The following is a 26880-nucleotide window of genomic DNA, read 5'->3' on the forward strand; positions in this document are numbered from 1 at the left end:
TTTCAAGGACCCCATAACTCTGATTGGGACCCTTACGGGTCCATGTGGTTCCATGTGTATACGCTGTCAGAGTTACACATGTCATTTGTCATTTGGAACACATTGCCAAAGCAAAAAGTGGAACAATTACAATCAAAACAAAATGCATGTGCAACTGAAAGTCAGAATATCCAATAGATCCATTTCTATGTACCGAGGTCACTCGATGCAGATAGGGCAGGGATACACACAATGATTAGTATAGTCTTTATTTTATGGTGGTTGTGTGTTCCATTTGATATCCTTCTCCGATCATGGCAGCTCGCAAAACTTGCTACAGGTTTGCACATGGTTGTACTTCGCCCATGCAGCAGATTTTTTTGGAGTTTTAGTCATGTTTTCAAACTCTCCGTGGGTGATTATAATAAATCAGCGGGAGGTCCCTCACTCACAGGCTCACACACTCACACCCTCGCTTATTTACGGCCTCTTTTCTGATGCGTCACTCCATCATTCCTGACTGATCTTTGGCCTTTATCTCACAGCAACACCCAACCGCTGGCGGGACCTCTGACTGCTGCAGTGTAGTTTTGGCCACCGCCGGCCTCCCTTATCTAGACACAGCTCATTTGGCTACCGGTGTGGCTGCCGAGTTCAGCCCGTGGCTGGCTGCCTTACACACACACAGTCTCTCCTTCATTCCCTCCCGTCATGGTGCCTTGGCTGCCGTCTTGGCTGACCGGCAGATTCGTCACGTTGGAGGTCAGTGGGTCACCCCAATAACATGGAGATACTGTGAACACATGTAGAGTTGAGTATAGTCCAAGAGAAAGTCGGGGAAGTGCAATAAGGAAAGAAATGTAGCTTAATTTGCCGATACTACAATTGAACTCTTCGGTGAAAAAAATATTACCCATAACTGTTCATTTTGATTTCAGACTTGACTGTCAAATGCCCAGCATGACCAGGTTGGATGGGCCAAAAACAAAACAAAAAAATATTGTATTGCCCACAATGCCCAGTGACCTTGAGGTCAGTTCTCTTCTTGCCAAAATGGTTAAAAAGGTATCTATAGGCTGTTCTCCCTTTATATAATCCCAATAAAGTCAAGTGAAAGTGGTGTTTGGAAATGGCACCGCCACGGCATATGATATGAACCATGTGTGACTCCTAACAATGAGGGTTTGTATCTGCACCGCATATAGGAGCAGATATAGATAGATATAGCCATAAACGTGCGGTCTAGCGTACGTCGCTGGTATTCCTTCAGACAGACTTGGTGTCGTTACAGTAATGACACAGCGGGGTCCGAGGCCCTGCACTGTGCTGTTTAGCTAGCCTTTTGACTGCCACCATCCACCGTGCGCCTCGGGGAGATACAATAAAAACATCCATCACATCGCTGGCCGGTGGCCAGCGAGAGAGAGAGACAGAAACTGCATGACCACATGTCTGAATGCACCACCGGGAGGTTCTGCAGGCTTGTATCTCCTCCCCTGTTGTCTTTCACATTGCATCTCTTTCTTTGCCTTTTTGACACACGTAGCCCCTTTTAGTCCGTCTGGGTACTGTTGCATCACGTCCATCTGCTTTAAGTCACAACGAGAGGGCTGAGCGTAGCCCTGACGCAGAGGGGGTCTGATAGTGCGCTCCCCTCTCGCTGACCCCTTCCACTGACTTCCCTCTCCACTGCAGCCTCCCAGGGCCCTCTAATTGTCCCAATTATTGCGTTAAGTCGTCAGCTTTATGCAGACTCTCCGTGGCCTTTGTGACCATCCACCATCCTGGTCTCTGTCTTTCCAACCTCCCGTGCTTCACCAGAAGCCTTGAGGAAACCATTATTGTTGTCAGGTGAAACCATTAGGCGGTAAACGGGTCACGAAAACAGTCCCGACGGTATGGCTAATTGCGCCGCTGAAGTGCTGCAGACCAGGAGCTCCACAATGGGCCTTTTGAGGAGCGGGGCAGGGCGTTTGTCGCCTTCGCTCTACCATCTCCTCTGATCCCGTACCTGATCCTCCCGCTGGCGACAGATGGAGCTTTACTTTGGGGCCGTTGGGAGGAAGGCGACAAGGGGGAAAAAAAAAACCCACTGAAACCGGAGTAGCCACGATGCGCGGCGAGGCGGTGTCGGACACCCGCGGCCCATGCCGGGGCCGTGATGAGTTGGGACAGTTTGAATTAAAAGCACGGCTGTACCAAGTGAGAGCGGAGGAAGCTCTCTGACTGAGCCTCTACTTGGTTTTCAACAGAAACAATAACAGCCTTTTGGGGATGATGTGAATAGCAGGTATAAGAAGGGGAGGAAGGATGATGTGCAACCGCGACAAAGTATGTGTCGAGCAGACGGCTCATCTGCAGCCGCCCGGGCCTGTCTCTCTGTCTGGGCCGGGGTCAGATGGACCCAGCCAGGGTAACGTACTGTACGGTTCCCCCATGCTGGGCCGGGACGTCTCGCTGTCTGCCGGCCCAGGCCAATGCCTATAGGTTGTTTGTTTTGTTCGAGGGAGGACCGTGGCAGTCTGGTGATGGCTCATTGTTTCAGTGCAAAGCATGAAAAAAAAGAAGAAAAAAAGTGGGATAGAGTTGGTTTCCCTGGAAAACGCATCAATGGCGAACACTGTCATATGAAATGAGGAAGTGGAAATGCTATCCGTTGCCCTCCGCGTCCCTCTGGCTGAAAACCAGGCCAGTAAAAGAGGTAGAGGAAAAGTATAGTTTGCATGCATTGGTTACACACACACACACACACACACACACTGCTCTGTGCATGGTGGGCCTAACCTCTCTCTGTCAGAGGCCCTTTATCCTAAGATGCATGCCTTGTGCCAATAAATGGATGTCTCTGACAGATAGCGCCAGACTTCCAATAGCCAACTGTTTCTCTGTCTTTTCCTATTACTCTGTGCTGCTTTTTTTTCTCTCTCACATTTCTCATTCAATATACTGTGTATATACGTATATGTGATACACTTTAACTTTTGTAATAAAATGTATCAGCACTGGTGGACGTCTTGATGGTGCAGTGTTAAAGTATATAGACTCCAGTTTGGCCAGGCACAAACGCAAACACAAACACAATTGGCACAACTCCTACCAGTTGGTCGCAGTGCCTGTTCAGCAGGTAGCATTAGTTGGAGAGATATCATTTTCATCCACATGCGCTACGTCCTCAAGGTGAAAGGAAGTGGCTGGAGACTCCATGACACTGTATATTTGGAGGAGATGTGGTTGTCTATTTTTTGATCCCACAATTTTTGTAACCCATTTTCTTCACCCTATTTCTCTAATGTGATCCTGGGCGCTACGCTCGCTCTGTCAACCTGTGGAGAGCAACGGACTGACATCATGCTTCCTTCAATGCATGAGGAGTCCAAGCCGCTTCTTTTCACCTAACGGGGGAGTTTGTAGTGGATGTAGCGCGTGGAAGGAACAGCTTATTCAAACCAGTTCCTTTCCCCTCCATCGGGCGCCCCAGCTGGCCAGGGGGAGGCGGTATTAGGAACTGTTTTCTTAATCCTGCACCCACCTACTCCCGCTGGATTTCTGCCCAATACCGCCCCCGCTTCCACTACGGTTTCAACCCTATTCCGCCCACGGTATATTTTTGACAGCCCACTCCAAATAGGGGGGGAAGTGGACTCCATGGAGCGTTGAAGCACCATGGACAGAGACACCGTACTGGGATAACTGCTACATAGTAGCCATTACTAAATGGATGCATACTGTACCTGTCGTAGCAGCTATTAAGGAGAAGCATGTGCCTCTTGTACGTGTAATAACATTTCAAAATGATGTTCTCTTCTGCGTAAATTGCCTCATCAAATGACAGCCCATATACTGCCCAGTCAGAAATGTAAATCTGTGCTCTTTTGATACCGCAGTGTAATTATATAGTGTGCATATCAATAGTGTGAAGACATCAATGTGCGATGTATTCTTTATATTTTCCTGAACAGATGATTTGACAAGGGTTTCATCGTAGGGATTATTCTTGTCCACTCTCAATTACTTTAATGCGTCAAATGTTTGGCTCTAGTTTGCCTCCCATTGCCTAGACATATCTGACCGCAGGGCTTGACATTAAGGCTTGTCAGGTAATAACTCTTTCCAGACAAGCGCATTAAAGTTTTACTTGTCCGTGGACAAGTGACTCTTGGTTTAGCTTTTTCTGTGACGCTCCTAGCAGTCATAAATATTGTCTGACATTCCTAATGTCAGCTTTCCAATATTCTTGTCCGCCAGACCTATCCTTGGTTATTATTTATCTTTTTTGACTGTCCAACAACTGACAGCAATGTAAATTGTAATTATATTCTGTTCCTATCTGTCTGTCTGTGTGCCGCAGGGGGCCACCATAAGGCGAGACGAGCAGACGGGGGCCATCTTTGTTGCCAGGATCATGAGAGGAGGTGCAGCAGACAGAAGTGGTCAGTTCTCCCTTTGCGACGTTTCTTCCTCTCTTTCATGCAACATTGTTTTATAGCCAATGCTTGTTTTTAATCACCAACTTGTTTGTGTCGTGTAGGTCTGATTCATGTAGGAGACGAACTGAGGGAGGTCAATGGCATTCCTGTGGATGACAAGAAGCCAGAGGAAATTATTCGTATTTTGGTAAGTTTGGTGTGTGTGTGTGTGTGTGTGTGTGTGTGTGTGTGTGTGTGTGTGTGTGTGTGTGTGTGATGCCATTGTTGTAAATGAAAACCATAGAGAGGTGTTCATTCTCGAGGTCGGCTGTACCTTTGACTATAGGCTGGAAGAAGCCTTTCTAACCAAAGTGCTGAAGTATCAGCAGCTAATGCAGACCATCTCACAGCTAGGCTACAGATGTAAACTTTTAGTTTTTATCTTTGGCAGCCTAGGGCATGTGCATAAGTTGGTTGTGAGGGGCTTACAAATGGCCGGCCTTTCCAAAAGGAGAGCCAAGCAGTTAGCGAGGTATTGCTCAGTTTCAGCCATTATAGGAAGCCGCTCAATTTGGAGGAGGCGTTGTTTCCTTTATCCATGATTTATGTCTGCTGCCCTGTGTCCGACATGTCAGCTGTACTGTATGTAACGATGCTTTGCCGTCCATGCACGTTGTAACTGGCTGCTCTCCCACTGTCAAACTGCACTGGCAGTGTTTATGTCCTATGTACAGTAACAAGGTATTCCTGTACTTTTCATTATGTGGACATAAATAAACATTTCAAAAGTGTGTGTGTGTGTGTGTGTGTGTGTGTGTGTGTGTGTGTGTGTGTGTGTGTGTGTGTGTGTGTGTGTGTGTGTGTGTGTGTGTGTGTGTGTGTGTGTGTGTGTGTGTGTGTGTGTGTGTGTGTGTGTGTGTGTGTGTGTGTGTGTGTGTGTGTGTGTGTGCACGCAACTGTGCATGTTGTTGATGTGCCTCTGCATGCTGTACGAGTATATTTCTGCTTCCTACTTGCGAGCGGCAGTCCTGTTTATGATGGCAGAGCTCCCTACAAACTCATCCAGGGCCCTTAAGACTTTATCCCTGCGCTGAAAACCCATCATTGGGCCTCCACAACGAGACTTCCCGGCCTTCAGACCACATGTAGGGAGCCACGCGGTCCCCCTGGACGAGCTAGACGCTGTGTAGTCCCTCCAAGTGAGCTCCGCCGCAGGCTTCAGAATGAGCTCCGTCATAGGCCTCGGCTCTGCCAGCGGGACCAGACGAGAGAGAGAATGAGAGAGAGAGAGAGAATGAGAGAGAGAGAGAGAGGGGGCGAGAGGAAGCCACTGGTGTGCTGGAGGCCTTTTAAAACGCTGTGGCTTCAGGAGCAGATGAAAGCTCTCAAACCACCAGCCCCCAGCACACTCTCTCTCTCTCCGCGCCAAGACAAGTCATCCTATCCTAATAACCCTGTTCCATTGTTGAAAAATCTAACAGCACTTCACATTAAGAGGCTCTTATTGGAGTAGGTGCTTTGTGAATCATTTGCAGACGGAGTGGTCTGATGTGCTGTTTTTTTTCTCCCATTTGCTGCATACCCCCCCCCCCCCCCCCTCGCCTCCCCCTCTATCTGTCTTTCTCCAATATCGCAGGCCCAGTCGCAAGGGGCCATTACCTTCAAAGTTGTCCCGGGCATCAAGGACGAGGCGCCATGCAAGGAGCCCAAGGTAGGGTTTGTGTCCTGGCTTGGTCGTTATGTTGATTGGGTTACACTGATGGACCTTCAGTTAGTAGTACACAACATGGGAGCTGAGGAGATGCAGAGCATTTCTTGATCCTATCTGTGCGCACGCTAGGGGGGGATGAGGGAGAAACCGATAGCTGTAATATATAAATTTGAGGGGCACGCGGTACAGTAACCTCACCCCCTGTGTACGGCGTTTGAAACTGGACGCAGAACATATTCGGGACTGTGTGCGATCGAGCAGCAAATATACTGGCTCCCTGGTGTTCGGTAAGTCACAGCAATGCACTGTGTGGGCGTTCCGCCGCTTAACTCCGCTATCATTTCATCATTCTCAACCCGCAGCAGCGCTGACGTATCGTTTCTCGCACGCATCCATCAAATGGCAGCCGGGTAGGGGCTGGAGGGGGGTCGGGTTCACTCTCGAGGTTTAAGCTCGCGGGGTCAAAGCGCTAGCCGGGAAGCCGTTACTCACGCCGCTGCCTTGTATAGATGGAGGCGGATAGGAAGAGGTGGGCCGCTTATCTCTTTTTGTCGGTGTTTAATGACTTTAAAGGTGAAGATTTTAAGGGAGCTGCTGTCTGAGAAATAGCACACGTGTGCCAAAAGCCTATCCCCCAAACTATAGTCAACATTCTCAAAGTCAGGTAGCGGAGAAAACAGAGGGGGGGACATACGAGTAAACGGAGGGGGAAACAAAAAATGCAAAGGTACAAGGTTGAGATGAGAAAGTGAGTTGCAGCGAGACAAAGGAACGGGAGGCGTCGTTATGTAGATGTATGATGGTATTCTGCCGGGGGTGTATCGTTCTCCACTCTGACACAAACTAAACGTCCCTGTCTGAAACATCCTTTCACTACATGGCGCGCAGCGCTCCCTAAATCAACGAGACAGAAAAAACAAATGTAATCTCTCTTTTTTTTTCATTCCGTTAGTTTCTGTGTCCCTCCCTCACACACACACACACACACACACACACACACACACACTTTCCTTCTCCTTTCTCTTCTCTTAAGTTTCCACATGTACAGAGGTGTCTAAGGAGTGATAACTCATGGTGACGGTACTTTATTTGGACAGAGGACATGGTGAGGTGCTCTAGGTTGTAGCTAGCTGGCCGCAGCGGGAAAACACGTCAAAGAATTTTCCCCTTCTCAGGTCCGACCTCCTTTGTGTTGATGAGGTGTGTCCCTGCCCCTCTGCCAAAAGGAATTAAACCATCTCGGGAACAACAACTCCCTCTTGTCTTCATTTATTTTTCCTCTTCAGTGGTTTTCTTTGGTTTGTTCCCTGGTAGAGGACGATTACTGATGTTAATTTAACCGGTGAGGTGTATCTGAGAAAGTCGGCCTGCAGAAAAGAGCAGAAGGAGTTTCAATTGGAGTCTCTGATTCAAGAGTAGTTAAGTCTCGCCACGCTCGGTGGAGGCTGACAGTCCTCCCCCATCCCACCCTCTGTACAAGTGTTGGTGGAACAGCCCGGAGGGACTCAATTTGTGAGTGGCTGCAGGTTCTCTTCTCCTGATTGCAATGACCTTTCCTGGCCAATCACAGTAAGTGACAGTGAAGTGCCGCCCGTGCTACTGCGACGATCTCCCCACAGGCCTCACCTTTCATGTCAACACGCCCAAAGCAGAGGAAACTTGTGACGAACCGTCGTCATCTAAAACCTGTCCCCGTCTGTCTCCATCCCCATCCTTTGTTGTGCTTCCAGATGTTTGTGAAGGCGCTGTTTGACTACGACCCGAAGGAGGACAAAGCCATCCCGTGTAAAGAGGCCGGACTGGCCTTTCAGAAGGGCGCCATTCTTCAGATCATGAGCCAGGATGACGCAACCTGGTGGCAGGCCAAACACGAGGGGGACAACAACCCTCGTGCAGGCCTCATTCCCTCCAAGCAGTTCCAGGAGAGGTGAGACACACACACACACACACACACACACACACACACACACACACACACACACACACACACACACACTCAAGAGAAAGGCCTGTCCTCTCTCTCTCTCTGCCATCTCCTCTTAACAAGCCCTGCCCTGCTATTTTGACTGTCACTGACAGTTAGATAGAATGTTATTTATTTATTTTCTTATCCGCATACTCCCCTCGCCTCGTGCTTGCCTCATGCTGCCAAAATAGTCTGGATTTCCGTGCATGTCTGGCCCAAAATGAGTAATGACAGAAAATGATAGTGCTGGTACCGGTCCACCTTGGACAGTGAGCGGGTGGAAAATCAGTGGCGTGCTCGCTCGGACGGCCGCTGATGTGCAACGCAGAGCTCGGGGGCCTGGGGCAGTTTGTTGGCACTGTCCGGCAGCACCCATGAGAAGAAAACGAAAAGAAAATAGAGAGAGAGAGAGAGAGAGAGAGAGAGACTAAAGGCAAAAAAGAGAGGAAAAAACAATTTAACCCTCAAATTGAGCCAATGGCATGCATTGTGTTTTCACTTCTCCTGCTTCACCAGCACTCTCTTTTACGTGTATATATAATTTTTTCCCCCTCTTGCCCTTCTTACCTGAAAAAAATGACATGGACAGCAGCCATCGAAGAACGTATTCTCTCTATCCTAGCGGAACGTGTTTATTATTCCCCTTTCGGTCATAAAAGCTGATGGTTTTATTGTGCCTCTCTCCCTCTGTCTGTCTGTTTCTCTATCTGTCTGTCTGTGTTCTCTCTCTCTCTCTCTCTCTCTCTCTCTCTCCAGGAGATTGGCACTGCGACAGCCCGGTGCACCGTTTCCACAGATCCACAGGGCCTCCAAAAGAAGATCATGTAAGCATACATCACCTGGCCTGACGGAGGCCAAGCAATTCACTGCTTCACTGCAAACAGCATAACAATGGTATCGCTATTAGCCACACAACAGGTGGCTGTGCTCAGGGCCGGCTACTCTAGAGAGAGTGAGAAAAGGAAAGAAAATCGGGACAGAAAGAGAGGGGAAGAGAGAGAGAGAGAGAGAGAGTGTGTGTGGGGGGAGAGAGGCGTCCCCCAAACATAGAGAAATGAGAAAGAAAAAGTGTGAACGAGATGAGTGGGAATGAGAGAGTGAGATAAGAATTAACAAGACCAGCCAGCTGTTTGTCTGTGTACAGTACGTGTGTGTGTGTCGTTTACAATGGTTTACACACTCTTTCACATTCAGTGTTTGCTCTCTATACATATACCTGTGCGTGTGTGCGCGCGCGTGTGTGTGTGTGTATGTGCCATATGTGCAATATTGCCGTCTTGTGGAGCATCTGGGAGACAAACTACGCATTAATGACCTGATAGCAGGCCTGAGAAAGTGATGGGCGGCGGCGCATGGCGTCATAAATTACCAGCCTGCTCTGCTTTGCACATCAATGTGTTTTACTGCGTGTGAACATGTTGGGGCTGTGCGGGGCAGTGCACACCCAGAGGTATGCAAGCCTCCGGGGCAGCTACAGTATAAGCGAGGTGGGAGGAGGACAGAGTAGCAGGGGTGGAGGGGGAAACGAGAGAGAGAGATTTCTTGTCGAGAAAACAAGGTGACACAAAACCTGGATGTAGGCGAGAGCAGATGCAGAGTTGAAAGGTACGGTAGAGAGGAGACGGGGTGAGTTTAGCCGATGGAGGAGGTGCATAGAGTTTACTGCTTTTACCAGATGCTTCCGGGGACATAGTGAAATGCGCCGGCGTAACACCCACATGGAGAGTTCATGACTGCATAAATCCCAGGAGTATGAGATTGTCCTAGACAGGACGTAACATGACATGACACCATACAGTGTCCCTTTGTCCACTAGGGTGATTTATTTTTATAGAGGTGATAATGCATCCCCAGGGGTGTCAACAGTCTCCTAATTAGGCATGGCTTCAACCCCATAAACATAGCAACTCATAAACTGTGTTAACACAGTTGTTAATGGCTCAGACATGACCCACCTGTCCAGAAGTGTTTATAATTGAAGTTACCGTTATGTTTCCCCACACCCAAGACTCACATTATGTATATGCACATACCAAAATGTCTGTGCTCAGCTGGTGAGTTGTTGTATTCCTGTCCTAATACCCCCTGCCCACTCCTCGCCGGCCCCTCAGCTACAAGCTTTTCTGTAGAAGTTCTACACAGGTCCTGTCGACACTGCTTTACTTCTCCCTTTTTCGTCTTTTTACTCCCATCTCTCTGCAGCGTGTCAATCACCTGCAGCTGACATGTATCCAGTATTCAGTATTCAGCCCTAATGGAAGCAGACAGGTCCTGTTCTGTAGTGTAGACTAGTTGTTTCCCCTCCTAACCTCCCTGGAATTCACCAAAATGCACGCAGAGAACCCCGAGCAGCCCATGTACATTATGTTTGGCTCGCGGGCCTGGCCTGGTAGTCATGCACATGGTGGCCATTTTGGAGGAAAACCCAGTGTACTGTATATTTGCCCCATTTGTCGACGAAGTCTGCCCCCCCCCCCCGCTCCAAGTTGGCCCGCGTGCGCACGACTAATGAAATGTGACCCTCTGGATGTTCAGCGTTGAAACAACACGTGAATCTTAGCGCTGACCACCCCTAAACTTAGAGCATTAGGTTCTTTAACCTCAAAGTCAGACCTCAAGTGAATTATGGATGTTGTAATTTCCTGGTTATGTTCAACCACACGCTGCCATGCATGACTCAAGACGGCCAGAAATAGCCCACTGAAAGGTTCTAGGGAGACAGACAGTGAACCTACTGTTCTCTCCCTGGTTCTGTTGAATGGCCCGGTCCTCTGATGACTACTCATACATGTGCAGGTGTGTAGCCCCGTACCGGACAAACAACTCTCTGGTGGAGGTCCAGCACTACTTTCTCCCTGAAGTGATATGCAGTGTGCTCCATAAATATTGCGGGGGGGGGGATGATTTGCACATGTACAGTACAGTAGTAGGAAGTGCCTCGACACAGCCCACTCAGTAACCAGCAAGTTATAACAGTCCATCCTGTGATAATGCATGGACACACTCACACGCACCCACGCTCGCTCACTCACTCTCTCGCACAATAGTTCACTTTAATTTCCCGAAAGACATACTCGAAAGGACACGATTTAAGCTCCAGTCCAAGAAGTGGAGCGGAGAAAAAGGGAATGTAAAAAAGGGAGTGAAAGTGGAGAAGAATTGAACTAATAGAACAGCGAAGAGAAGTGAGGGAGGGAGGCAGCCAGGAAGGAAAAGGGGAGCAGCGAAGGGTCACGTTCAGTAGCAAATGTGACCCTGCGGAGCTGCAGTGGCCGGGGTCAGAGAGAGAGAGAGAGGGGTGGTGGTGAAGTCAGGGATGGATAGATGGATGGATGGAGAGAGAGAGAGGGAGAGAGCGATGGCCTGCTTGGCTGCTGCCCTAGGGCCATAAACTATAGCCTAATTGAAGGATACCTAAGAGACCTTGCTGTTACTGAGGAGAGGACAGAAGGAGGGGAGTGACCCCCCCCCCCCCCCTCTCTCTGCCGTTCCAACGCAGGAGCTCCCCGTCGGCTGGAACAATATTGATCTTGGCGAGGGCACGTGGCCAGCAATTGCTTAGCCGCGTTCATTTATACGGCCAACATTTACGGCATATAAATAATAGCCCGCCTCTCTCCCTTTTGTCAGTTGTCTCACATTCCTTGGGTTATGGAACCGATGTTTAAGGCCCCCTATTTGATAATGAGCTGCAGTGAGTCGACGGTTGCGTCCACCGCCATTACGATATCAAAGTCTCATTCCCGCCTCTTCGTGGCCTCCCCCTCTCCCTTGCATCCCATGTCTGGCTCTCGTCCAGTCTGCCTCGTCTCGCTCGCCCTCCTCCCCTCTGCTTCTCTCGCTGAACATCCTGACAGCTCTCTGGGCTGTCTGACACGCAAAAACCTCTCAGCTGTCCGATTGTTTGGCTTCGTGCGCCGTTTGCCAAACACGTGGACACACTTATTGCTCACCTTGGGGTCTCCTCCACCATCTCTCCGTTCTCTTCTCAGATGCTTCACTCCCCTTTATAGCCGTCATCTTTCTCGCTCTCTCTCTTTCCAACAATGGACCGAACCGGCTATAATCGGTGCCCGTGATTCGACTTAAGTGGACCTGAACTCGGCAATGCGTTCAATTTAATTCCATTTCCCATCTCGGCTTTTCAATGCGCATGGACACATGTGGTGATGAATTTGGACACAAAATGGACTTAAGGAAAGGAAGAACATCTTCCGTCAAGATGTTTACGGGTTAAGCCCCATGATAACCCCCATGCAGACCACCCTTAAAGCGTTTCAGATTTAGTTTTCTTACCCCCAGACATACAAATACCCTTCTGCCTGTTACATCGCAAGCATCGCAGAAGCGCTGAGTGTTGTTAATCGTCATATATAAACTTCAGTATGGCTCATCATAACATTTTGCAATATAAACCCCTCATCACATAAAGACAGGCTGCCTTCTAATGCAGACCAGCTATGTGTCTCTCTCTTTCTCTCCTTCGCCTCTTCAACCAGAGTCTAAATAATCAGCCCTCCTGCCGAAGGCCAAAAAGATCTCATTTCGTGTCATCTGGAAAATTCCACCAGTCTCATCCCGCCAATAAAAAGGAGACAGCGAGAGTAGGGCTCCGGTTTGTTCAAGAGGAAGGCCATCTGTACGTTGGCTGGCAGCGGAGGTGACATCAGCTCATAACTCAGGCCCATTCACGAGGTGTTGACGAGGGGTCATCCCACAGTCCGTTAGCTCGCCCGTAAGCAGATAGCTGATTATGCTAGCAGTGGCAGTGCGCCGCTGCACTGTTGAATGATGGACTGAGCTATAGCCGGCTCTATTCCAGAGAAGGTTCCAGAGAGCGTGTGAAGGAAGGAAGACGTCTGCTAGTTTGAAGACGTGCTGAGCCAACGGAGAGCCGGGCCCCGACCTCGCATGTTCATCAGTTACGGCAGCGCTCGTGGCGACGACAGCGGGGCCGATAATGAGGTCGGTTGGTTTTGACGAACCGCCTCCACAAGTAGCAAGTAGCACCCATTGCCTGCCCTGTGGCCTGGACCTCGTCAGCTATACGGGTGACCCTAACCACAGCGACCCCAAATATTACACCCAGCGTGTATACCTGCATTCTTTCTACCATCCATTCATCCAACTCGGCCACCTGCATTCCCTTTCATTCCTCCACCACCTAACCAGGACATACTGTATGTACAGCAACAGTCTGTCTTTCGTGCCATACCCTCACTGCACCCTTCCCGTCGTCCTTTATGTCGTAAACTTTCAGTATTATGGGCGACATACGATATATATCCCTGACTGTGGGTCCTGGAGTCGGCCAAGAGACACACACAGTGGCTGGCTGATAATACAGTAACTAGGCTGACATCCAGTTAACCCATTCTGACCGGGCACCCATTTTGGTGTTGGCATCATGTTATGCTTTAGCTATTGAAAAATAGCAGATCTACAAGCTCATATCGCGCCACCGAGTGGCGCGATACGAGCTTGTAGGTCTGCTATTTTTGAAAAATTCGAAGAACGACTGACATTTTTAGAATCTGATCTCAGGTCAGAATGGGTTAATCAGACCAGTGTGTGTCCCGTGGAAACCTCGTATGAATCTGATCTCAGGTCAGAATGGGTTAAAGTGGGTTGACTGGCTAGTGTAACTACCGGCTGACTGCATACTGAGAAGTAATATGAAGCTGCAGAGACACAACGTGGGCTGCTGCAGCTCCACTCCTCGCTAAATAACAGACCTCTCTCTCTCTCTCTCTCTCTCTCTCTCTCTCTCTCTCTCTCTGTCACAGTAGATCTGATCAATGAGGTATGGCTTTGACTGCTCCCAGATCAGAATGTAACGTGACTGAATCAGGCACAACGTCAGGCTTCGGTTAAATAACGGGCAGCGTTACAGTGTGTTTCCACCATTGCAGGACCCCATATCGTTTCGCCTGCCTGATTTATATTCTGCAGCGTTATCGCATGCCGTTTATATTAGGCGAGGAATGTTGTACTGAACAATGTTACAAGACCATTAGGCTACTTGAAGTGTTCCTGTATGCAGAATGCAGATAGGCAGCGGATGAAAGTCTTACACGGTGGAATAAGGGCAGCACTTTGAAAGATTGCAGATAATCTCTCACGCACATTCTCTCTGTCCTCTCATGTTACGAGTCTCCCTATATCTTCTCCCGTTGTTTTCCACGCTCTCCTTACCGCCATTAATTTCTCTTGCTCTCTCTCTCTCTCTCTCTCTCTCTCTCTCTCTCTCCTGTGCTTAATTCTGACCGTACCGATGATTCTCAGGGTAGGCGTTTCAGAAGCTGGTTTTACTTAAGATGTCACATTATGAATGGGCGGAGGCGGCATCATGGTGAACACACATTAACATGTGAAACATGATGTCAGATAAAATGCAGGGGTTTCACATTTCACTGCCTGCTAAAATAAAATAAAATAACAATGTAACAATGCCAAGCTTAGGCCTGTATATAGCTTCTGGTCTGAAATGGCCACAGAGGTAAAAGGCCCTCTGATTCCTGATCACTCCTGACTGCTGTTATGGCTAGCCATTACCTTCTGCCGCGATGCAACATCTTCCCGAGCTGAGGTGCCCTCTGGTAAATGGCCGTGGTGCTGTAAGGTGTTCCCCGGGCTCTGGTAAATGGCATTCTGTATGTTTTGATTTAACCCTGTTTGGCGCAATTGGGAACACATGAAGGGGTTGAAGCGTCTTTTAAGTGCCTCATTGCGTATCTCTCTCGCTGTGTACGTCTTCTACACACGCGCGCACACATACATACATACAGTACATAAAACACACACACACACACACACACACACACACCAAACATACAGTATATGCACACAGACACACACATGCACACATGCATACAGTACATAAAACACACACACACGCCATCTTTTTGCTCCATCATGTCGGTTATAAATCTCTATTTTGGCCTTCAGAGAGAGATTCATGTATTAGTGCATGGGTATTCATGCAGGCCAAATGCAGCCTGCCCAGGGTGCCCCTTTTGGCCCCTGTAACAAAAAAAAGTTTGTATCTTTTTTTCTTTTTTTGAGGGCTAATGAAAGAATGAAGTGAATGAATAAAGTGTGAGATTACCATAATGACAGTAATCCCTAATCATATTCTCTGTGTGTGCGTGTGTGCGTGTTTGCGTGCGTGTTTCCGTGTGTGCGTGCGTGAGTGCATGCGTGCGGTGTGCGGCTCCCCACACACAATCATTCTACAGTTGTGGCCCCCTTTAGTAGTGCATTTATTCTAACTTGCCTCACACTTACCAGCTTCACAGTGAAATACGATGTCCAAATGTATCTATATGTTACGTAGTCACTGAATTAACACATAATAACCCTGGAGCAATGTTTACAATCGGCCAATAGATCTAAAATATTTTTCTCTATGAAGTGACCGCGGATGCACCACAGCCATACACCACAGGCTGTATCTCTCTAGGTAACTGTACAGAGTTTTTTGTTTTTTTTCCTATCCAAATGAAATAAAAGTACACTGCAAAATCCTATGTGTTGATTCAACTCTGGGAATGTAAAAGGGTCCATTCCTTGGGATTTTGCGGTGTGCAGTAGTGACTTTAGCAATCAACAGTACATGGTAGTGGGGCTGAGCATTTGTTACTAAACAAATAGCAAAAGTGGGGGATGGAAACATTCCCTATTGCAATTTTGTAAGAGAAATGACTCGGTTGCATTATATCCAATGATGTTTCTACACAGTACATAGTATGCTATTGCCCACTCAAGGCCTAAACGTTATCTATTCTAGTTCTGCGAGAACTCCAGATTTTAACTCATGTGTTCTGTCATTTGTTTGTTCTTTGCTTTTCTGCTCTTCTAAGACGATGTGCTGGTTGAAGTTGGTAGGTAGTCTTTTTCCTGTCTTTCTCTCACCGCTACAACGTGTGTCTCGATTAATCTCACATTGTCTCTAATGCCGACTCATCCTTTCATTCCTCGCCTCGCTTGCACTCACAGCTGTGGATATTGAAGGTATACCCGCCCTGTGCAACATTTGAAACGATAATATAACCTATTTCCTTTCACTGTCGTGCTTCATACCTCATACTCTATCTCACCTCTGCACCGCTGCTCTCCTGTTTTCGTTTGGCTCATCTCCTCTCTCGCCGTCAAACCAAAACGCGTGTTGTTCAAGGGGAACGTCAGGCGTCACTGTCAATTTCTCCTGCTAGCGCTATGCAGAGACAGTGCCAGAGACGGAGACTGTTGTCCAGCTCTTCATCTTTCATCGGCTAAATCATCACGCTCATTAGATCCGACATCGTTTAGTCCCAGCAGGGGGATGGATGCTCCATCCCCCTGCTGGAATCACACGCATAGCCTCCCCGTCCGTCCGTACCCCTGGCTCCGACCATCCAGCTTATTCATGCCCTAACCTTCTACGTTCGCAAAGCACATTCCATGAGCTTTTGATTCTAGACAAAGACGCCTAACTATCCACCGACGTATCACCAACGATTAACGGTAAAGCACAAGTAAACAAAACGTACTTGATGTCTGTTTGGTGTGTGTGTGTGTGTGTGTGTGTGTGTGTGTGTGTGTGTGTGTGTGCGCGTGCGTGCGTGCGTGTGGTTTTCTACTCGTCTTGTTGCCGTGTCCCGTTGTACTCTTAACCATTACAGATGGGTGGCTTTCTATTGCTAATGTCTGACTTTATATAACATAATGTGCCTTTCTTGGCCCCTTTTTCTCTCTCCTCTCTTCCTGTCACCAGAGGATGCCGACTATAATAGTGGACTCCACCTAGGTGAGACGCTGTCTTCTTCTTCCCTCTGTGTCCTACACTGTGCCGTACAGTAGATCTGTGATAGAAGTGAGGAAAGTGGTTGAGATTGTGCCGTTATTCCCATCTGTGTGGCTCCTTTCTCGTTTCCTGAAACCTGTCCTTTGATAACCAGCCTGTGTGTCATCACTATTACATCATACCACCTTATTATAGCATTTATAAACTTGGCATATTTTCATATTTTCTTTTTTGTTTCCCCCCCCCCCCAATGTTGCAACTTGTTGAACTCGGCCTCCCATGTCGGGACACAGGGAGTAGTTGCGCGGCGGTGCGCTTGCCGCTAACTTGCGCTCTGCTATTTCTGTTCCTCCACTGACAGTATGAGTGCATTGGCTGTGTCTGTCATGGATTTACAGCATGTAGTACTTATCCTGCCTCTGCTGTGGGTCTACTACAGACATCTCTGTGAACGGTTCTGGATGGGGTTTGGGTTTAGAGGGACGCCTTGTTTTCCACGCTTTGTTCTGGAGGTCCAGCAGTGGCCCCGGTGCCGGTTGATGTGGTCACCGCGTTCTGTCTTAATGGCAATTACCGGGCCCCGCTCCGCTTATATGGCCCGCTCCGCGGTGCTGGTTCCAATTCCCTGTTTTGCGCAGAGAATGTTCCTCATCATGTTTTTATTACCACTGTCATTTTACTGACAAATCATAAGGTACAGTCCTCTCTGTAGGACCACAGGCCGTCCGTCCTGGCTTGCTCACACGCACACAGACACACGCATGCACACACACGCACACAGACACGCGCACACACGCACGCACACAGACACAGACATGCGCACACACGCGCACACACACACACACACACACACACACAGTCACACACACACAAATCCCTCTTTCTGTTCATCTCTCTCTCTTTCTGTTCCTTGGTGTTGCAGTCAGGATGCCCCCCACCCACCCCTGCTAAAAGCAGATTTCACAGCGTATCCAGTGGGCCAGCAGTGCAGGCGTGAGTTTATAAATACAGACTTTACAGCCACGTCTGCCAAGCTCAATCAGTGCTTTGTCACCCTATAGGCGTGACCTCTGCAAAACACTGGCCCAATCTTTCCACTACCACCACCCCTCCCCCATCTCTTGCCCTCACTGTCCCTCGCTGTCACTCTGCCCTCTGCATGAGGTCACCGACCTCAAGTCTTGGGACTCGACTCGCACCTCTAACAACTGGCAGCACTCTTTCAACAGAGAGAGAGAGCTGGGGTTTTTCTTCTTCTTCTTTGCTGCCTTGTTTTATCGTCTCCCCGGGCAGTCCGAACAACATTTAGCTGAAATGGGAGAACGCTTGGGTGGAGGTGGTGGAAGTCTCAAAATCTTAAGTTATAATAATAACATCTTCGCTATGAGCGTATAGTCGCCACATGGCTTTTCAGTCCGTCGTATGTGGTTGCGTGATTTAGAGTTGGCCTGGCCCTAATAGTTTGAAATCCTAGAATGTACAGATGCTTTTTCAATGCCGCGCTGAGGTTGCTCGGGGAACTAGAGGGGGAACAGTGGGAGGTTGGGGGACAGTTGTCTTTTTTAGTCTTTTAGTTTGTTTTCCCTTCCATACCTCTGTCAGTGATGCAACGTCTGCGACTCTCGTTGCCAAGAGCCAACTTTTTGAGTTCCTATACTCGGGGGCGAGTGCATTCCTGCGCCCCAGAGATGCAGCTCGGTCTTAGAGCCAGGTCTTCTGCATGACGGTGTCCAGCTCGGGAGGAAGAGCGTGTCCCGAAATGCCTTCCCCGACAGACACTTTTTTTCTCAAGACAGCAGTGCTCGGGAGAGCTCTTTCTCAGTCCAGTGAATTAAAGAGATCATTAAGTTACACTGACACCCAAGGCCCATTGCTTCTCTGGAAGAAACACTAAGACGTGTTTCTGTTTTCCCTGCGATAAGTCAACACAAGCTATATACAGTCCTAGGAAGAGAAACTCAACACTGGCCCCCGCGATTTGGATGCATATATGGTGACATCTCACATTGTTGTCAAAAACCCCCGAAGGGGAAGAGAGAAAAAAACAACACACATGCACGCATGCATGCATGCACGCCAAAACATCCGGAAAGGACAGATGGATGGAATAATGGGTGGATGCATGGAGGGAAAGCAGGAGAGAGGTGGCTGACGAGAGCTGGGAAAAGTAGACTGGGAAAGCCATCAGCCTCTTGCAATCCAATTAAGGCCCGGTTGTGGAAAAATGGAGACGTGTTATAAACTGAAATAAAAAACGCTCCATTTCCAAAAGGAGTTTATTTCATCTGTCTGCAGGTTCACTAGCTGTGGATATGCGGGAGCCAAAACATAGGGGCACGGCGTAAAAGCCCTGGATTACTGGGTTTTTCCCTCGGTTTGCGGTCCAAGCGCTGATGAACCTTATTGCGTAGAATTGAAACAATACACGCTTTAATGGACTTCCAGCATTAAGGATGCCAACAGAGCAGCAGGTATACACAGCAGCTTAGCAGGTGTTCTTTTTTACCGGTCTTGGTAGCTGAGAGACGTTCCAGAGTAGACGTTCTCTGTGTTTTTGTTGTTGTGCATATTATTCTCCAGTTGAACAACAGCACATATAGGCTCATTGCATCTGGTGTTTGTGGCCCTCCACCACTGCCCTCCCACCTGCGCTACCGGCAGCAATCACTGCTTAGTGGAGTCTGGTGCGGAGAGAAGCCCTGGGGTGTGTTTGGTCTTATTTTCACTGAGGCATTGCTGCGCATCAAGCTACATTTATGGAGACTAGACATTCCCAAATCTAAAAAGCTGTGGGATAAGACAGAGAGGGAAAAACAAATAGTGGCTTGATACAAATCTGACCTATCGCAGCCAAAAGGGCTTGAGCAGCCATTCCACTGCATAAGCGTGTAACACTTGGGTCGGGTACCACTTTCCACGTGCACAGAGCTGGGGCCATGGAAACTACTCCCACAATGTGTTCCCCCCCCCCCCCCCCCCCCATTACACCCTAACGAGTTCACATATTTCAGAAATCATGCTTAAGACGTATTTCTTTATCTATCTATATATATATATATATGGACGTCGACGCTAGGTGGCGTCATATCCCAGGTCCGTATATATACGTACCCCAGTACACTCCGTCTAATGGTTGAGGCCTACGGAAGCTTTTAACATTATTCCGGTTCCTATAGCAACGCCCCACCGTTCCAACTATGGGATTGCACATATAATCATAGTGCAAACCAGTTGAAAGGAGGATTTTTAAACCTCCTTAAGTCCGACTCCAGGATCGCTGTCCTTAGTGGGTTTTCTGCAGTAAACAGTGTGTGCTTGTTTCAATGTATTGTGTGTGTGTGTGGGTGTGGGTGTGGGTGGGTGTGGGTGTGGGTGTGTGTGTGTGTGTGTGTGTGTGTGTGTGTGTGTGTGTGTGTGTGTGTGTGTGTGTGTGTGGTTCTTTTAAAGTGAACGCATATGCTGGCACTGGGAACATGGGGTTTATGCTAACAGCTAGCGGTAGAGATAGAGTTAAAGGCCATTTAGCCAACTCTCGTCATGTCCCCTCAATAAAAATCCACCACCAATTGTCATTAAAAAGGGAATGATACCGAAGGTTACCTCACTCTGCCTTTGCCACAGATGGTCTGTTCTGTTCCCCGGAGCCGCATCTGCTGAACTGTCAGCACGGTTCAAGACATTTCTGCGGCCATGACTCGGGCCAAGGTACGTGCGCACCCGCCGCGGTTTTGTTTCCGGAAGCTGCCGTTTGTTGTGGGGGTTTTTTAGTTGTCGATACAGGGAGGTCTCTCAGGGACAACCCCCGGAAGCCGCTTTACTGCCCATAATGCTTTTCGCAGATGCTTGTTAGCAACTAGACTACACGGAGGGACCCTGGAGATGAGAGCATTTGAAGGACACATGTCTTTCTGTGTGTGTTTTTGGATAGGTCCAGTACTTTTCAGATGTTCCCATCTCATCACCTCTTCTCCTCTCCTCTCCTCTCTTTCTTTTTGAACTTGTCTGAACCTTGTGGGAGTCTGGCACGTGGGGATTGGGAACAAAGGCTTTTCCGCATGAGTTTTACAATACGGTTTGTTGGCCCACAGCGACTCACGGCTCAACTACTGTCTTTAATGTGGATCTCAGAGATCCAGTCTCAGTCGGCCTCGGCGGCGGCTTTGTTTTGTCACGAAGATACCCATAATCAGCAAAACGCTAAGATACAGGAAGGAGAGGTTATTGATTGATTGAGACATGCTCATTTGAACAGATGAATGGGATTTGGTTATTGATTGATTGAGACGTGCTCATTTGAACAGATGAATGGGATTTGGGGAAAGTTCGTTTTTTGCAGTGATACTTTCTCCTTCTGCTGATGGTGTAATGATGGCTGACAGGTGGAAAATGCTCCCTCCTCCTCGTCCCCTAACGCAGCCTCCTACCATGATGTGCCATCCTCCTCTCTTCTATACCCTGCCCAGTCTGAAAGCCAAATCACAGAAGCATGCACACATACTGTACATATGCACTGCACGTACGGGCCCACACTGTATACTGTAATGGGCATACGTAATGAGCCCAAGAGAACCGGGTAATGCTATCCACATTCAGCACCCCCCGAAAGCGGGGCTAAGTGTTGCAGCGTTAAACCACAGCGCACGCCGCGCAACGCTGAGGCCCTGAGAGCATAATGCTCACTTAATCTCCAGCTGCCAAGGCCGGCTCGCTTAATTCCAGAGATGTCTTCTCCATTAGTTCTGAAGACGGAGAGAGGGGTATAGTAAGGGTGGGGGGGGGACGTCCCACTGGGACAGCCCAAGATGGTACTGCATGGAGCTGTCAGCAGAAGTCTCCTGTCGTTAGAGGAATGCACCTCAGACGAAGGGGTGCACATGAGGGGGGGGGGGGGGGGGGTTGTTATGGACCTTCACCACAAAACCTTCCTTCTCCCTGTCTCTCTTTCTCTCACTCACTCTGGAGTCTCTCCATTGCCCTGCACCCCAAAGATGGAGGTTGTGATTGGGAGGGAAAATGGCAGTCATATTTTATTCTCTTCTCCCTGTCATCTCACCGAGCGCCCACGCTCGGCGTCTGGAAGACATGACCCCTTCTCTGCATTGTTCTCAGGCGTCTCCGCTTTCAGACGCCCCAGTCGGCAGATGCGTGTCTTGAATGTGTGTATTTTCTCAAGAGGCATCTGTTATATTTTATGTACGTTTTGTGTTTTTGTTTTTTCTTTTTGTTCTTTTTTTGGGTCCCATTTCTTGCATCATTTCTTTTACAGGCGTGGTAGTAGCAGTTTTGCAGGATGCGAGTCCAAGAGGAGGCCAGTTAGACTTCACAGTTTGCGGAGGCCTCCGGGTGCTTTCTTTGCAACACATGCTGAAGTTCCTACGTGGCTGTTTGACATTATCGCAGCGGAAAATGGGCAGGAGCATTGGCAAATTGTAGGCAAATGTGTGTTTGTGTGAGTGTGTTTGTGCATATACTGTATGTTCGGTGTGTGTGTGTGTGTGTTTGTACTGTATGTGTGTGTGTGTGTGTGTGTGTGTGTGTGTGTGTGTGTGTGTGTGTAGTGACAGCCTGTGTATCTGGTACTACAATTAGCTTGATATACAGTACACTTGATCTTGTTTTTTGGTCATTGACTGCTTTTTTTAATGTCTCTTACTTATAAAAGTATATTCTGTGTGTGTGTGTGTGTGTGTGTGTGTGTGTGTGTGTGTGTGTGTGTGTGTGTGTGTGTGTGTGTGTGTGTGTGTGTGTGTGTGTGTGTGTGTGTGTGTGTGTGTGTGTGTGTGTGTGTGTGTGTGTGTGTGTGTGTGTGTGTGTGTGTGTGTGTGTGTGTGTGTGTGTGTGTGTGTGTGTGTGTGTGTGTGTGTGTGTGTGCGCGTGCGTGCGCACATGTGCATGTGTCTTTCTGTTTGTGATTCAGTACTGTATGTGTGTGAGAGACTACAAATAGAGTTATGTGCATGTTTGTATATTCAGTGGCTCTGGTGGCAATTACCCAGTCACGGTGCAGTGCATGACATTAGAGGGTACGTGTGTGTGTGTGTGTGTGTGTGCGCGACCTCAGCGAGGAAACTTCTGACTCCGCGTCCCAAGATACACAACACCCCTCCACACTGCGACACCTCAGAAGCTATGCCACTGGCCTCATGGCCGGCTCCCTGGCGAGGGACACTCCCAAATTAGAACGGCAGTCAATAAACCTGATTTGACCTGTCACGCTGTTCGCTAGAGGTATTAGCATTCGAGGTCCCTGCACCGCATGCATATCTGGCGTTCCTTTTCCACCAGCAGCTCGTGTGCCAGGCTAGATATATCGGAAAACCTGGTCTCTGCAGGCAAGGCTGTGCACACATGCTGCTGTTCCAGCATAGCTGAGGCTTTCATGACGAGCACGCACGCGCACACACGCACGCACGAATGAAGTCTAGAATGAAGTCTGTTTCATTCCTTAATTCTGGATCGAATTAATTTCCATCCCCCTGCTCTAATTTCCCCTCCGTCGCTGATGGAGATGAGGTGATGGCGGGGGGTTTACGATGAGGACAGGTTTGGGGGTGGGCTGGGGTGAGGGGGGGGGGGACTCTTCTCACTGTTCCATGAGGCTTTGATTTATTTACCCATGGGCAGAGGGAAGAGGAGGAGAACGCTCAACGTTATTTGGATGGAGCTGTCCACACGGGTTTAAGTGATTATGAAGGGCCCCGGATTACCGTGGCCCCTGTCAGCCGGGGGAACTATACCATTTGTATTGACTGGCTTGCGGCTGAGTGGTGTAATGAAATGCTGTGCACCTGACTCCCCCTAAGGAAAACAACACCCCCTCCCCCCCCTACACACACACACACACACACAAGGACAGATAGAGCCAATGAAACTCTGGCACCTCACGCTCCTAGACCGCTCCGAAAATCGAATGGAACAAGCCGCACGCTGGTGGCTAATAGCTAACGCTGTTATATCGCTTCGTAGTTATTTGAAGAATGGCAGTCAAACCCAGGCCGTTGGTTGAAGTTTCTCCTCGCACGGGGCCTTAAAATTAGGTCGTATTAATCCTGAATGTGAAAATTATACCCAAAATTAGTTTTCTTCAAATGATGTCAACCTTTGATGGTATTGATTACAGCGTGTGGTATATTTTTGGGCCATTCCGAGAGGGCAGCTTTGCAGCCAAGCGAGTATGTTTTCCACTCTGTGGCAGAGGGTAATACTCCCTGGGTGGGGGCTAGGTCAGAGCAGGGGGAGGGGGGGGGGGGGGGGGGGGGGGTTGCTGAATGAGTAGATTCACCGCAGCAGAAATGGCACAGACAACATAAGCCCACAACTTGCCCACAATGGAACAACGTCTGGCCTAAATGTTCAATGTAACAAAATATCCAGCGCTCGGGCACGTGTGCGCTCGTGTATTATGGGTAAACGGAGGACACAGGCACGCTGGCCTGACCAGTGCACACAATGAAAATAACTCAAACACACAGTGTGTGTGTGTGTGTGTGTGTGTGTGTGTGTGTGTGTGTGTGTGTGTGTGTGTGTTTTTATATATGTGCATTTTCTGTCATTTTCACGCACACATGTACATGTTCAGTACATGCATACTGTATATATACGTTATTATTGTCTCCACCGATGACTTACAGTGTGTTTCATTTGTGACTCAGCATACTTTAAGTCCATTTCACTGCATCCATTATGAAGTGATTGGAAAAGAACGCGCCGAGAAGAACGCACAACATCTGCGTATGGCCCTCATGGTTTGAATGTTGTGGAACATATTACGGAGACCGTGGGGGTCGGGTACGTGTCTCGCTCCATAATTTCCATGCTGCCTTAATCTTATTTGGACATCTATTGCATCATATTCCTGAGTTTGTTGATCACCATTAAAATGGAAAGCAGCAAAGCGCATAGCACAAGATGAGCTGTTGCAGACGTTGTATGTTGGATGTGTTCTGTGTTTTGGAGATTTGCTTGCGTTTAGCCAGCATCTGTCGTGAATGTGAAACTTCAAAAATTAGGGCTACATTTCTCATTTTGATGCCGCTTGATCCAGCCGCACGCCACCAGCAGACCCCTGTGACGGCGTTCCAAGGACACGCCACCGCGCGATAAGCCAATCGGATGTGACAGCTGTCGTGAAAGCAAGCGTCGTCACTGAACGAGCATTACCCCGCGGCCAGACAGCCTAAACATAATCATGTTTTAGAGCAGCCACACACATAAACGCTTCGCCACTGTCTAAAAAAGCACAACCCGAACTAATGCGAAATTGCTGCTGGACGGTTATGTCGAGTGGACAACCATGAAGCAATTGGCAGTAAATCCACTATAGAAGAGCATTGCACTCAGAATGGTCCTGCAGCTTCTCCGCATCTCTGTGTGACCTCGCAGTGAAGAGCGGGGCTAGGAGAGGCCGCCGCCTGTCAAACGCTCCAGACGGGCCCGAGAGGAACCAAGAGGATGAGTCACTCCGTACTTTGTCGGAAAAACGGCACAACATCGCTTAAGCTGCAACTGGCGAGAAAAATGTATGAGGATGTAGCCATAACATTCTTTATAGCCTCGTGCAGATGTTAAAGCCCTGGAAAAGAGAAAAAAAAGACATAATGTAGAAGCTATGCGAGGAGAGGAGAAATGTAAATGTGTTACCAGGGGAGAATGTGAATGAACTGTTTGAAGGTGAGATCCAGGGAAACTGCTTGGGCCGTGCGTTACGCCGTAGCTCCCTCACCTACAGCAGAGATCTTTGTCACGGAGCTGAGCTATACAATAAGTATGAGGTATTGGACATTACCGTAGGCCTTTGGCCCGCTTGCCAAGACGCTGACATGATCATGAATTAAAGTGCACAGCTGCAGGCGTATATGAGTACTATACGATACATGCACCGCTGTCCAAATGTATCTCTGGACAGACCTATGTGCAAACAGATGCACATGCACGCCTCCACGCGCATATATACATTGTGTGAGAATAATAATAATAATTTCTATTCTCTCTCTCTCTCTCCCTCCGTCTCTCTCTCTCTCTCTCCTTGCTTGCAGCTGGGTTCAGGAGAAGCTTCCGCCTCAGCCGGAGAGACAAGAAAACCAACAAGTCCATGTACGAGTGCAAGAAGAGTGACCAGTACGACATGGCAGACGTGCCCACGTACGAGGAAGTCACCCAGTACCGCAGGGAGAGTGGAGCTAACCACAGACTGGTTGTCCTGGCTGGTGAGTAGCTCTGTGTGTGTGTGTGTGTGTGTGTGTGTGTGTGTGTGTGTGTGTGCACGTGCTTGCGTGCGCACACACACACACACACACATGACAGGCAGATGGATAGAGGTTTTTTTAGGACACCGTATTAAAAGTTTTAATTGCCGCGCTTATGTCGTAGAAACTTCGATGTAAACATTTAATAATACCCCTTTATAAAGAGTATCTCCTCTAAGTTACAGTCTGAGATTATGTCATCTGTGCTGTTTGTTTTACTCTTGTTACTGTCCCATTTGTTGAACTGGCTCAAGTCTTGAGGCTATGTTGGGGGTTGGCTGTTGTGGGATTGAGCTATAAAGGCTGTGACCCTATGTAATTCTGGGAGTCAGACTGGGGTTTCCATGCATGCAGGTCATGTAAGTTTTGGCTCCTTACTCGAGTAAAATCCTTATACTTCTAAACTGCCTAAACATTTACCTCACACCATGCTAAATGTGGTGGTCCTCCTCGTATGGTGCGCGCACACAAACACACGCGACATTGTGTGTCGCAGCGGGCGACAGACCTGGCGCTCTTCAGTTTGGCGTGGCAGAGGCCATAGATTTCAGTCGTGTCCCAGCGTGGTGACACCCGGAATGGATGTGTGACTCACCGCTCCAGCGTTCCCAGGTGGCGTCGACCTCCATTAAATGAGCCCCCGCTGCGGGAACGTCGCCTGCATGCCCCTTAACTTTTAGCACACAGTGGAAATGGTGCAGCAGGCCGAGTATTAATCAGTCACGTTCGATGCCTGCATTTACAGCCACCTCAATGGTCTCAATGTCCTTCTTTCGATCTCTCCCTTC

The 26880-nt window shown here is 48.6% G+C and overlaps 1 protein-coding gene across 3 annotated transcripts in view; it reads left to right on the top strand.

Moving 5' to 3' along the window:
- mpp7a (MAGUK p55 scaffold protein 7a) overlaps positions 1 to 26880 on the top strand; it is a 156882-nt gene that overhangs the window by 107497 nt on the left and 22505 nt on the right. For all 3 annotated transcript variants that reach the window (XM_080793388.1, XM_080793387.1, XM_080793389.1), the window contains 6 exons: positions 4328 to 4409; positions 4508 to 4593; positions 6022 to 6096; positions 7827 to 8023; positions 8819 to 8886; positions 25883 to 26053. In XM_080793388.1, the coding sequence (XP_080649514.1) occupies positions 4328 to 4409; positions 4508 to 4593; positions 6022 to 6096; positions 7827 to 8023; positions 8819 to 8886; positions 25883 to 26053 (679 nt within the window). The remainder of the gene's footprint in view (positions 1 to 4327; positions 4410 to 4507; positions 4594 to 6021; positions 6097 to 7826; positions 8024 to 8818; positions 8887 to 25882; positions 26054 to 26880) is intronic.

Source organism: Protomyctophum bolini (assembly GCF_963924005.1).
Source record: "Protomyctophum bolini genome assembly, chromosome: 21".
NCBI lineage: Eukaryota > Metazoa > Chordata > Actinopteri > Myctophiformes > Myctophidae > Protomyctophum > Protomyctophum bolini.